The 14,615-nt window shown below is 36.7% G+C and overlaps 1 protein-coding gene across 1 annotated transcript in view; it reads left to right on the forward strand.

The window, feature by feature from the left end:
- The window catches only part of USH2A (usherin), a 686,930-nt gene that overhangs the window by 578,590 nt on the left and 93,725 nt on the right, over positions 1-14,615 (forward strand). The window contains exons 58-59 of the mRNA XM_055333895.1: positions 6,946-7,104; positions 8,582-8,744. Of these exons, the coding sequence (XP_055189870.1) occupies positions 6,946-7,104; positions 8,582-8,744 (322 nt within the window). The remainder of the gene's footprint in view (positions 1-6,945; positions 7,105-8,581; positions 8,745-14,615) is intronic.

Below are 14,615 nucleotides of genomic sequence, written 5' to 3' on the forward strand. Positions count from 1 at the left end.
TGGTGCCCATCACCCAGTCACCCCCATCCCCCACCCACCTCCCCCTCCACCACCCCTAGTTCATTTCCCAGAGTTAGGAGTCTTTCGTGTTCTGTCTCCCTTTCTGATATTTCCCACTCATCGTTTCTCCTTTCCCCTTTATTCCCTTTCACTATTTTTTATATTCCCCAAATGAATGAGACCATATAATGTTTGTCTTTCTCCGATTGACTTCTTTCACTCAGCAAATTTCAATTCTACAATACACCATTATCAACTATAGTCACCATGCTATACCTTAGATCCTCAGACCTTATTCATCTTATAACTGAAAGTCTGAACCCTTTTAACCAACTTCTCCCTATTTCCCCCATCCTTCAGCACCTAGCAACCACCATACCACTCTGTTTCCATGGGTAAAATTTTTTGAAGATTTTACACATAAGTGATTTTACACATAAATGATACCATAAAGTTATTGTCTTTGGCTATTTTGCTTAGCCTAATGCTCTCCAGTTTCACCCATGTTATTGCAAATGGCAGTATTTTCTTCTTTTTAGGGCTTACTAATATTCTATTGCATATATACTACATTTTCTTTATCCATTCAACCATTGATGGGCACTTGAGTTGTTTCCATACTTTGGCTATTGTGAATACTGTTTCAATGAACATGGGAGTATAGATAGCTGTGAGATAATGATCTCATTTCCTTTGGATATATACTCAGAAGTAGGTTTTCTGGGCCATATAGTAGTTCTATTTTTAATTTCTTGAGGAACCTCTATAGTGTTTTCCATAGTAAACTGGCACTGGATATATGAATTTGAATTCCCACCAACAATGTACAAACATTTCCTTTTCTCTGCATCCTCACCAGTATTTGTGATCTCTTGTCTCTTGGATAATAGTCATCCTAACAGGTCAGAGGTGATATCTTACTATCGTTTTTGATTTGCATTTCCTTGATGATTAAGGATGTTGAGAACATTTCCATGTATCTGTTAGCCATTTGTCTGTCTTTTTTGGGGGGAAAAATTATCTATTTATAGCCTTAGTACATTTCTTGATTGGGTCACTTTTTTTTTTTTGCTGTTGAATTGTATGAGTCTCTTGTATATTTTGGATGTTAGCCCCTTATTAGATAGATGGTTTGCAAATAGCTTCTCTCATTCCATAGTTGCCTTTCATTTTGATGGTTTCCTTCCCTGCACAGAATCTTTTTAGTTTGATGTGTCCCATTTGTCAATATTTTATTTTGTTGCCTTTGCTTCTGTTGTTTAATGAATTTCTTATTTTATTGAGTTCCGCTATGTATTGGGCCTTTTTCTAAGAGATTAATATGTATCTCTTCTAATGCTTTTAACAACCTAACATAGTATGTCCTATTGTTTTGCCCATTATACGAATGAGAACAAGTCAATTTAAATATCATTTAGTTATCTTGCCTAGGTTATTTATCACAAAAGAGTTTGAGCCAGCCCACAATGGATCTGACACCAAATTCTATGGTCAAAATCACTGCTATTTTCTCACTATTTTTCTACCTAAACAGGGCAGAAAGCAAATGATTTTTTTTCTAAGTTCTACTATGATCCAGTTCAGAAGCTAAAAAATAATTTTGCTATAAATATAGCAAGTATGAATAAGGACAACATATTTCAAGAGCAGCCCATCCACTAACCCTGTAGGATTGTTTTATTTGTAGCTTAAAATTTCATGAGATATAATTCATTAGCCTTTGGGAATATTGAATCATCTATTCATTTTAACGAACATGAAAATATTTGCTGAGCCCCACTTGGGCAAGGCATAATGCTAAACACTCTGAGAGTTATAAAGAAGAATGAGACATTGTCCTTCCTGTCATGAACCCTACTATTAGGATAGAAAAGGCATAAAATGATAGCTATCATTTACAAACTTATGTAAAATTTCCATATAGTTAGTATGGATGTGTGTTTAACAGAGTCTTGTCTCACTTCCAGACCCTCGAAGGGGCAAACCGAGATATGCCTACCTATACAATGAAGAATTTAGGCTGATTTGTTCAAAGCATTACATTAAGTGCAACCAGTGTTTTGAAGCAAATGCAGCTATCAAACCGAATTAATAGTTTTCCTCTTAGAATTGTTCCTGCTCCTGCTCCTAAAAAAAGATTTTAAAAAAGGATTATTTGATTGACTTGTCCCATTGTAAAGTATGCACCTGCTGTGAAATGAAGCCACAGAGAAAAAAAAAAGTTGAATAATTTAACTTTTTTATTTGTAAAGATAATCAGGGTTTTTCTGATTACATCTTAACTTCATAAATGTTAAATAACCTATCAGCATCTAGTTGTTGTAAATTATGAAAAGGAGCATTGCGAGGAATATTAACCAACGAAATCCTTGTTCTTTAGTGAACAAGAAAATGTGTTATGGCAGCTTGTCATTGTGGGACTGGTAACTTTGACACCAAATAACAAAACTGCCATTTGCACTTAGGGTAAATTGGTTCACTTGAGCTTCCACTGCTCCTCTTGCTCTGACATAAATTTATGAACTCGGGAACTAACCAAGTCGTGTGGCTTCCCAGCTGACTTTAACAAATATGCCCATTTCATTTCATTTAGTCATCAGAATACCAGGGGGCTAGGTTGTTTCAGACTCATTGCAGATGGTATAGGGTTCGCAGGAACACAGGAGGCTTTCATGTCACAGTCCTGTAAATTATGACAGTGGAGGGGCCCTCTTTCCTAAATACATGTCACTGTTTGACATGCTCACAGCTTCAAGGAGCATTTTCTGTTTCAACACCTCACAGGTATATGTAAAGGACATTTGTTTCCAACTAACCAAAACGTGAAAAATACATCTTCCAGGTTCGTACTTTTACTAGCCATGTTTAAACAGAAATCAATATTATGTCTATATTTAAAATGTCGTGGAAGCACAGTTTTGTTCCCTGACCCCCAGGGGCCCTGTCCTTCTAAGCTGGGAAGTTACTGGAAGCAGACTAGTAGGTACAGACTGGAGACATATAGTTAAGTGCAACCTCAGACCAATTGAAGGGAAGACTATTTCTAAGATACTGCTAGGAATGAAAAAAATATCTTCATAGGAATACAACTTGATCATATCCAAATATGCAAAGAAAACAAAACTAGATAAAATATTGTTACAAAGAGATTTACTTAAATGAATATAACATTTATTTGTAAGTGGAATACAAACTACTTAAGAGGTAGGTTCTAAGTGTTTGAGGGCATACAAAACAGAGTCATACTTGTGGGTTGTTATTTGTTTTTGTTTTTTTTTCCCATTTTGTTCCATTTCATTTTGTTTTGCTGAGATGTCTATCATTGATTCAGCACTTTCTATGTGGCAGGAGTATGCTAAAATGTTTTACATGCATTTTCTAATTTAATCCTTATAGCTCTTTATGAGGTGGCTATTAGTATCATCATTTTACAGATGAAGAGACTGGTGTTCATAGAGGCTAGGTAATTTACCAGAAACAAATAAGGGCAGAGAAGGGACTTGATCTTCCTGATTCCATGCTGTGGTTTGTCTAGTTCAACAAGAATGATAGAATATTTTCCAAATGCATGTTTGTCAAACTTTTCTATAAGATCTACCCTGGGAACAGAGATGACAGAGTAAACATGCAATCCCAGGAGGTCTAGAAAAGTGATCACCATAGGCTTGCAATTTCTTGAAGGTCTTGCTTTTTATCTTAAAAATTCATACAAATTTGCCATTGTATTCCAATGTGTTTGTCTTCATCCAAATAATAATGTATTTTATGATTTATCATTAGGGGACTTTCTTTTTTTACTAATCTCCTTGGATAAAGAATGATATGCTGTTATATTTCAGGCTATTAGGTAGCTCTGGAGAAAGCTGACCCCAATAACAGGTTTAATGTCCAGGAAAATTTTTTGTCTTCATTTTGTTATAAATATGTGGGTACAAACAGCAACCTTTTTTTCCACCACCGCTTTACAGACTATGTCAGGGTAACAATCAGAAGAAATGCCCAAAATAGGAGGTGAAATACTTTCCATCCAAGATACTCTGGATGGAAATTTCCATAAGCATATCTTCCTGCTGAGAGGTCAAACTACAAACTGAGAAAATCCCTGATCCACTCTTCCATCTCTTTTACTACCTTGAACAACAATCTCCAAAGAACATTTTTAGTGAGGGGAAAAAAGGCCTGATTATACTGCTCTTTGTTTTATCTCTAACATAGTACATAGGTCTTCCTTACCCATTAATGGACTGAGAGTCTCAAATGGTCCCTATAATCAACTCTCTTCATCCAACTCTCAAACTTCATTTTAGTTATAGCTGCCTTGTTGGGAGCAGCAAACCATTCCCAGTTTTGTCTTACAGTTGAGAATTAGGCCTCAAAGAATATCTTCTCAATAGGCCCATTATGTGTATTCATTCTGCCATTTAAGAGAAAAATTAATGTATTTACATTTTCTAGGCATTAATCTTTGTCATGACATTTTTTTTCTTCATGAAAAAAAAACATAGAAATGTCTATTACCTGAGATTCAGCAGAAATGTGAGCCTAGTCAAATTTTCATCCTGTGTCTGCAGAAGATTTCCCATAATTAATCCATTTTAAAGCAATAGTGAGCAACTAAAATTAAATGGTGTTTCAATTGCATCATGAATAGGACTTGTACTTGTTCAACACACTGATCATGTCAGCATAAACTTCTGCTGTCATATAATTAGTTCTAAGGTAACCACAGAGTTCAAGTAACTGACTAGTAAATGTTCTGATCACTCAGTACCCATATAATTTTCCAGTCTGGGGCTTTTTAGGAAGAAAAACCCATACCAAATTTTTGTAAACAAGAAAAAGTGGGATTCTGCTGGTTTCCTTTGGTCAGGCAAGGAAGCCATGCACTTCCCAAATTTTAGGTTAAACTGGCTTTCCAGGAAAAGGTACCATGTCTGTCCTTGTCTTTGAAAATACTTTGACACAAATCCACAAATCCACATCCACGCATGTAGAGTTATATGTATTTCTGTATCGAAAACCTGTCTTTCAGAACTTCAAATACTCACCTATAATTTTGTTCCATCAGTGGGAATTCTAATTTTTTCCATCCCTTTTTTTCCCTCTAATCAGTGTCCAATACCTGTTCTGCCTGGCTACCCATATTGTCTCAAAATTATCCTCTCATTTTTTCCCGTTGTCCTAATCCTAGTCTCCATTACCAAGGAAAAGCGTAAATACAGAGAGAGAAGTTTGGTATTAAATGGGCCTGGGTTCAAGTCGGACTGAGCCAAGTAATCAATGTGCAATCTGGAACACGTTGCTTAGTTTTCTCATTAAAAAAAAAAAAGGTAAAAACATTTGCTTTACAATATTGTCCTGAGATTTCATTCATTCACTCCAACAACCAACGTTTATTGAGCTGCAACTCTGTGCTAAAATGTATTTGCTGGAACTACACTGGGGAGGAGAACAGACTCCCTGGCTATTGGGGAGTTGACACTGTATTGTATTCGATAATGTATGCTGTCCTGCATGCAATTGGAATGCAATGAGATGGCTATTCTTGTTCGGGTTATTGCTGCAACCTTGCAGAGTAAAGACAGCGGGGTCTACTCTAAGAGTCTTACCCTAAGGGCTTATTCTAAGACCTCTGGCATAAGGAAACCCAAGAATAAGAACAGGATTGGGAGTGGAAAATATAGTGATTGTGCTTTGGACCCATTGAGATTAAGGTCTCTGTGAAGTAGGCTCCTGAAAATAGAAGTCTGGAATGCAAGAGAGATATAAAGCAGGAGATAGGAATCTAGTAATCAATGGTAGAGGAGCAATAATTTAAACCATTAGGACAAATGCAACAGATAATTTAACTAGGATGCTCTAATTTAAAATAAAAATTCTCAGTCTGGGCTCAGCACAATCTAACATCTTTCCAAAGGAAACAATTGATCAGTCCTTCTGACTATGATCAATACATCCTTCAGAGACTCATTTTCATCCATCCTACACAAAACCCCGAGCATCTCTGGTTTGTACTGGCTCTTCTACCCCTTATACAATTGGGGCTATATCTGCAAAAAGCAAACGTTCATTTCATTTTTTTAGATCTCATTTCTCAAGGGGTATTGAGTCCTGTGCTGTAGATTTCATTGTTTCTGTAGCAAAGATAACCTTATTTAAGTACTACAAAGGTAAGTAATTAAACCCACAAATGTTATAAGCTATCAGATCAATGAGAAAATCTCATGAGAAATTCCATTATATTCTTCATTCAAGGCTCATATACTCTCCTTGAAAAAAATGTACATGTTGTTCATGACCAAATAAAACTTACAGGCATTTAATTATATGAATAGATTGTGAAGAGGGTAAACTGACAAGACCTTCTTTCTGTAGGAAGCATTGTGAAAAATGACAGTTTTGAACCCAAATTTCATATGTATTTAGGTCCATAAGTCTCCCTGACAGAGTGGACTGTCCTAACTCAATAATTAATGCACTGGGAATTCTCTAGGTAGACTATGATTTGGATACTTTATGGGCTATTATGTCAAGGATCTGTGTCAGGCCGGATGCATACACAATGCCTACAGAAAAATTATTGTCACAAGCAAAACTGGTGAGGGCTTTTTTTTTTTTTATGTACTTTAAAAGTAAGTAAGCCTAGCAAAAATATATGACACCATTTCTAATTGCCTTGTATTTTTTAAGAAGTGAAATGTGCCTTCATTTTTATTTGCCCATAGAGTATACCGTTGAATAGGACTATTATATGTACTCTATTTGTTTTTAAAAATGGGTGATACACATTTTTTACTTTTGGAATATACATTCATGCAGTCGTTAATTTCCATATCATTAATAATATACCTTTAAGTTATAAAATGTTAAAGATAATTGTTTTAAAAGAAAAAAAAATGTTGACATTCTGTATAGAATACATATGTTTTTTCTCTCTCTTTAAAGGGATCCTCATCCCCAAAACGCCTGTGGAGTACAATGTCTTACTCAATGCTGGAAGTGTAGCGCCTCTGACCTCCTCTGTTGGTCATCATCAATCCATCCTTCTGGAAAATTTGGCTCCATTCACACAATATGAGATAAGGATACAAGCATGTCAAAATGGTGAAATTCTTTCAGACACTTGTCCGGGGCTTTTATTAAAAAAAATATATATATATATATATATATATATTTTATGAAAAAATTCATCAAAAAGGAATAGATTTGCGATTCAAATACAAAGACTAACATTTCATTTCTTATTTGTACTGGACTGTTTACCCAGAAAAATCAGACCCTGGCATTGAGTGAAGCATTATGCATTTCTGCACATTCAATCATGAATATTTAAATATATTAAAATGGTGGTTTTGCAAAGTCTTGCTTTATAAGGCCCTTTAAAAGAAAAACACCTAGATCACATGAAGGAATCATTGGCAATATAAAACAAAATAGGTATTATGAAAATTTCACAAAAAGGTACTCACTTTTGTTTATTTAAGTTTTCTTTGGGGGTGAGAGGAGGCATTATTTAGAAGGTGAGTTACACTCGAATGAGTCTTATGTATTTCACTGTGCTTCCCTGAACTCTATCTCATATATGCAGACTATCCCCCTGAGTTTCATGGCATAGGTTAGTGGTCTATGAAATCATCATCCATCCATGTGGTCTTAAGGAGCCTCCCCTCAGTCCCTTCATCCCTCCAAATGTTACATCATATATTAGTAAGAGAAGAAAAGATGGAACTCATATTGGTGTATAAAACATGTTGCTCCACCTGAAATTAAAGAAATGTCCCAATCTCATACTCGAGTGGTAGGAATTCCTACTCTACTTGTGCTTAGCAACTTCTGTCTAGAAATGAGAATCAGTACCCAGGGAGTTGATTAGAATGATGGGTCTGTGATCTTGCTTTGCCTCATCTCCAAAATTGTGAGTCAGTTTGCCGACTTCTCTCTACAAACCAAACCAAGTCATTTTGTTTTGAAGGATACTGCTCTATCAGATCCAGTCTTCTGCTAATTAACATACAAACAGTTTTAAACCAGTGTTTTCTTTATTTTAATGCAAAATCAACTGTTGCATCTCTATGTCTCTAAAACTATGCTATGGAGATACCATATTCTTCAAATTAATTGATCCTACATTTTGGAAGAGGGTCATTATTTTAAAATATTGGGGAAAATATTATTAAGAATATACAAGATGCGCAGGTCACACACACACTTGTAATATTCAAGTACATTATCACTTTCTGGCGAGAATGACTGTAATAAACTAGAGAAGCCACAGTTCAGACCAGCATAAGCATTCTTGTCTATGCCTCTATAAATTTGTGGTTACTTAATGCATTTTCCAAAAGTGATTCCCTATTTAAATACACATAAAATACATATATATAACATAAAATATATATACATATAAATATATTCAAATTATATAGAGATTTATAGTACTAGTCTAAAATAAGTATAGAAGGGTCATATACAAAAGTTCAGCTAAAATGATTTCCATGATCTCCTTACCCTTCTATATGCATATGTAACTCTTTTTCCTGCTTGACAAATTACTAAAGGACTCGATTTTTTTTTTTCCAAGGAAGTTGTGGAGTTAGCAGTAGAACGTTTGTCAAAACATCTGAAGCAGCCCCAGTGGATCTCAATTCCCCGGTTCTTAAGGCCCTGGGGTCAGCTTGCATAGAGGTTAAATGGATGCCACCTAAAAAGCCAAATGGAGTCATCACCAGCTACTTTCTTCACAGGTAACACTGACTATTACTGTTATTTTAAATTATTTTAATATATGTGCTATTCCAGGACCAAAAAATCAAATACATTTTATATTTCTGTAAGGGAATAAGTGGGAATTGGTACTGGAAGCGTCTACATCTGATCCAGGGAGAAAAAAAATCCCTACCATGTAACATTTTTGTCTGAGCCCTGCTTGAAAAGTGAGACCTCACAATGCACATAGCCATACCTCTGATTAAGTTGTAGAGTAGTCTTCTAGAAACTCACTGACCAGGAGAGCATAGCCATTCCAGAGGAGGAATGAGGTCTGCAATGAGAATTCTAATATTTCCCATCACCTATTATGTGCAGCGTGGGAATATTTTTTATCCTCAAAAAACAGGGTGCTTTCCATCTGCAGAAAGAATGGCTCTCCTCTGCACTTCCCCTTCTGCTGGAAGGAGTTTCCACTCAGCTGGCTGGATGGCACTGGGAATAAGACAAAAGAAAGAAAGTGCCTTTTCACCATCATGTGCTGAATTTATGAAGTGTATCCCCTTAAAATGAAGAAAAGAAGGAAAGAGAGAGTGGAGGGAAAGAAGAGGGTGAGAGAGTGAGCAGGGAGAGACAGGGGGACCATGGGCATTTGGGGATGAAGGGTATTGGGCTCCCTGATCCAGTCTTCACCTGATCCACACGGACAAAGTTTTAACATCTTCTTTAAATAAATAATGAATAACTAGGAGAGGAAACAGAGGAAGAAGAGAGAACGGGAAGGGGAGAAAGAAGAACCCTGGGGAAGGGGGAGAAAGAGGAAGACAGAGAAGGGAAGGCAAAAAGTAAAACAGAGCATCAAGGAGGCAAAGCACCTGTTGGCTGAGAGCATGCTGTCTGTCCTAGTCCCTCCAGCTGCTATAGCAAAGATGGCATAGACCAGGTGGCTCATAAACAACACACATTATTTCTCTGGAAGTTGGGAAAATACAAAATGAAGGTGCTGACAGATTCCATGTTTGGTGACGGCTCCCTTCCTGGTTCACAGACAGCTGTCATTTCACCATGTCCTCACTGGAAGAAGCAACCAGGGACCTCCGAGGGTCTCTTTTAGGAGGGCACTGGTCCCATCATGAAGGCTCCATGCTCCCATCCCAGTCACCTCCCAGATGCCTCATCTCCCAATCCCATCACCTTGGGGGTTTAGAATTCGCCATATGAATTGGGGATGGAGGAGGTACAGACCTCCCGGCCATAAATGTCTAAGACAGGAAAGACACTAGGGAAGATGACCCCGGATTTAAGGGATTTGCAGATTGAAACCCCCATTCCAAAAGGAACATATTTACATTAAGCAAACAGAGAACAACACATTCTTGCTCAGACCCTCACCCCTATTGGTACATGGTTTGTTAGTCTCTCCAGCTGCCTCACACCTTCACTTGCTTGGTCCTGTGCCCTAAATATGTCGAGAAACTTAGTTCAGGATCCTCCTGCAACTTCAGGTATTGAAACCCCTTGATTCAGGTCAATCTTCTGTGACGAGGAAGGGTCTGTAGGAAAAATATGAAAGGAGAAAGTATTATTGCATTTCTGGTTATGTAAATGACGTGGCCAAAAAGGAGCCAGCCCAATTCTTTCTCAGCAAACATTAATTTGAAGAATAATATTTCTGATTCAAATACACACGAACACGTAAAAAATGGCTAATGCGAATTTACATTTTACGCTAAGCACATTAGTGCAAGCTCTAAAATGCCCATCCTCTTGGAATAGTTTTCTTTCATCTACTTAATGCTAATTGTATGAGAAAAGCACATCAAATTCCTATTCTGAATAAAGGGAAATAAAGTATCTGTTATAGAGCAGGACGTGGCTTCAGTCTGTTGGTTTTGTAAATAAAGCTCATGATTACAGTGACTATTCCATGGCAGCTATAGAGAGGGAAAACAGGAAATATAATGCAGAAAGCCCGCTTCAATGAAAAATACTGTAAATTGAATTTGACAGCATTTGATGGCATTTGATTATTCTAGTCACAGCCAAACAATGATATAAAGAGTAATATGAAACAGAATGTGTTACTGCCTAGCAGACTCAAAAGCAATAAACCTTCCTCCAATGTGACACAATCACTTCACAATCATAATTGTAGCCTGTTTGATACCTCTGAGTACAGCAGAAGGGCACTGACTGACATAGATACATTTTGTTTTTTATTTAAAGTGAAATGAAAATGGCGCACTGGGGCTCCAGATACAATCGTTATATTCACCTACATAGGCATGAATCACTTGGCGGTTATTTCAGCTGAAGTTTAAATGTGCTTAGACAACAACAATATCAAATTTTTCTTAGATAGCTGCAAAAAAAAAATCAGAAATTTGTAAGGACAGAAATAGAATGTGGACACATAGTTCTTTTTCATTCTGGGACTACATGGAGCCCCTTGTATAGTTATGGCCACGAGCCTGCCGTATTTCTGGGGAGGTTATGGCATGTAATTCCTGCTTCATCATTTGCCTCCTCTTTCTTGTATCGCCACCAAAGGAAATACACTTAGCTCAAACCAAAGACGGGGTTTGGCCTAGGCAGATAGTTTCATTAAATTGCAGGAAGCCAACTTGCCAATGCCATTTTGAAAATACCTGTCACTCTGCTCCCTCTAACCCCCTAAATCACTTCTCTTCAGTAATTCCCTTCCATTGTTTAAAGACTGCCTCTAGATGCCATCCTCTAGAAAAACGTCTGCGCGGATAAAGGGGTGTTGATGACTTTACAAAACAAAACACAATAATCTAGGAAGGATATGATTATTAATGCGATTGCTTCTCTTCTGTTTACCTGTTATTTTGTTATTTGATCTAGGCTACTTTGATCACTAAGGTGAGGAGTTACAAAAGACGTTTCTGACAATGGGGACAACATTGATGCTAGTGTTGTGCAACCTGTTTATCCATGTAGTATAGACAAGGCCATCTTGGGCATTTGCTTTCTCCTCATAGCACATTTGGATATTATAATAACAATTTTTCAGTATTCTCCATCTTATATCTATAACTTTGTAAATGGCGAGATCCCTCCGCAAAATCCGACTTCTAACCACAAAATTCACCAAATATTTTTTTCTTAGGACCTTACAAAACACTTAATGAAATGAACTCCCACCATTTTAATAGAGACAAAATAAATACAAAGACTGATCGATGTGCCGTAAGAAAAATATATATACAAACACCTTCTAAACACCTTAAAAGTAGAAAAGAATAATGAACTCTGAGTATTTAAAGAGTAAGATTTTGAAGGGTAAAATCTGAGATGGTTTGGATGGTTGGTTGAAATGGGAGAATATTCCAAGCAGGGAACCACAAGTAATAATCTTCTAGAATGGAAAATCAAGCCGATTGAGTAAAGTAAGAAAAGAGGGCATTGAATCAAAAGTGAAGGAATTTTTAAACAATCAATTCCTGTTGTGTGGAAAGATAGATATGGAGATAGGCAGATAGGTGATCAATAGATGATAGTTCAATAGATTAGATAGATAGATGATAGATGATAGATAGATAATGTTCATATCTACTGTGAGATCTGAGTCCTATTACCAAGGACCTTTACTATAATAGGAAATAAAAGTCAAACTAAGCAGATAAACCAAAAAAGAGAAGTATAATATGAAAAATATTAATATTTACCAGAAGGTTTACAGGAAAGAAGGACTCTTTTTGTCTGGAATATTTATGGAAGAGACTTCATTTATTCATGGATGAAGCTGATACCTTTGGGGCTTGGCTTTACAATATAAAAATTTAGTGACTATTTTTATTGTTGTTTCCATATTGTTGATGGAAAAAAGTTTAAATGGGACAGAATATTACAAAGGTTATATATCCTTTCTTTATGACTTATCCAAGGCATATAAAATTTCCATCAATAAAAGTAACTACTGTTAATTTTAATATATATAATATTTCTGCTTTTTTATAGTTTCCCTTACATAAAAGGAATCATATTGTTTTTGCTGTTCTCCAATTTTCCTTGGGCATTTGGATGTACACACACACACACACACACACACACACACACACCTCATTTATTTTAATGACTCAACTATATTATATTATATGGATGCATGTCAATATTATTTAACTAGTCCCCTACAGATGGCAAAATAAGTGATTTCCAAGTTTTCATTACAACGGTAACTCTCAATTAAATAAAATAGTAAAAAAAAAAAAAATACACCTCATACACCAAACATCATAGCTTAGCCTAGCCTATTTTAGAGGTGTTCAGAACACTTACATTAGGCCTACAGTTGGGCAAAATCATTTAACACAAATAATGTTCTGTGTTAGTTTTTATTTGATAATATTTTTATAAATTTTATAATTTTACAATACATTCTAGTCTATGCTTGTTCAATAAGAAGAAGTGTTGAACATCTCTTTATTGAACACTGTACTAAAAGCATAAGCCAAAATGGTTGTATGTGTACAGAAGGGTTGTAAGTGTGTCAGCTGTTTACCCTGTGATCATGTGGCTGCCACTTGCTGCCACTGCTCCGAATTCTAAAAGAGTATTATACACAATACTGCTATCCTGAGAAAAGATCAGAATTCAGAATTTTGAAGTACAATGTCCACTGAATACATATCACTTCCACATCAGGATAATGTCAAAAAATTATAAGTTGAGCCATCATAACTTGGGGACTGCCTGTACTTGTGTTTTTGCTCATCCATATTTTCTAATTATTTTTCACAATGTAAGTATAATGAGGTGCGATAAAGACAAAATAGTAAATTCAGGTAGTCCAGCTGCAAATCAATCCTCGCCCTGTTTATGATTTTCCTATTCCTCTCTTTATGTGAACATCATCATCACTCTCTGTAGCAAGTTCTGCTTGGGAAAGAGAAATCACAACAGTTATTTTTAACTGAAAGAATTTAACATACGTAATTGTTAACTAGTTGTAAATTTGTTAACTAGGTAACTGGAAGGATAAAAAAGTGAACTCTAAGACATCATGCAGGTGGCTGGAAACAGCTACTGCCCTTGGAACGGAGGCAGCTAGAATTCTTAAAACTCAGTAACTAGAGGGGAGCACACCTGCCACCCCCCTATGCTGGGACCCAGACACCTGAGGAGGAGGCAGCTTCCAGCTGATGCAGGTGCCTGGGGAGAAGGCACGAGATAAAGCTAGTTTTTCGAAGTCTTGTTAAAATTTCATACTCAAACTTCTCGTAAGGAGGGAGGATTTGTTACTTTCAGGGTGAAAACTCCTGGCTGGAGAGATGCTTACATAAATAGCAAGCAAAAAGGAAGCAAAGAGTAAGACACCAGGTCCTTTTTCCTTTCAGCTTTCTGAGCTCCCTCTGGCGCCTCCTATTGGCAGCTCAACATGGACTCAGCCTGTAAAGCAGAAATGCCACTGCAGAGTCCCAGCTCCACCACCCTAAAGCCAGATACAGAGGGAAAGCGTTATTGCTCAGACAACAACTTAATAATGGGCACATTTTTCTTGTTAACCAGGTTTCAGAGAATTTTGGTCTGTGCTTGTCAACCAGTCTGTCATCCCGTCATTGCTTACACAGTATTTATTGTTGATTATAGTGTGTCATGCTTCCCTAGGGGCTGAGAATATATAGGTAAGTAAGAGAGAGTCTTCACCTTCAGGGGGCTTGTGGTATGGCATAGGAGATAGAAAAGAAAGAAAATATATTACGATAGAGTGTGACAAGTGAATCAGTAGAAAAAAAGAGAGCACATAGAAGACCGATCAAAGTCATGGAAGCATGAACCATCATGGAACAGAAGGGAACTATAGGCAAGCATTTGATTATGACTGGAATGTAAAATGGAATAGATATCGGGAACGTGACGCTGGAGGGGTAAGCATAGGCTAGTTG

The sequence above is a fragment of the Nyctereutes procyonoides genome, unplaced genomic scaffold (assembly GCF_905146905.1).
Source record: "Nyctereutes procyonoides isolate TBG_1078 unplaced genomic scaffold, NYPRO_anot_genome, whole genome shotgun sequence".
Lineage (NCBI taxonomy): Eukaryota > Metazoa > Chordata > Mammalia > Carnivora > Canidae > Nyctereutes > Nyctereutes procyonoides.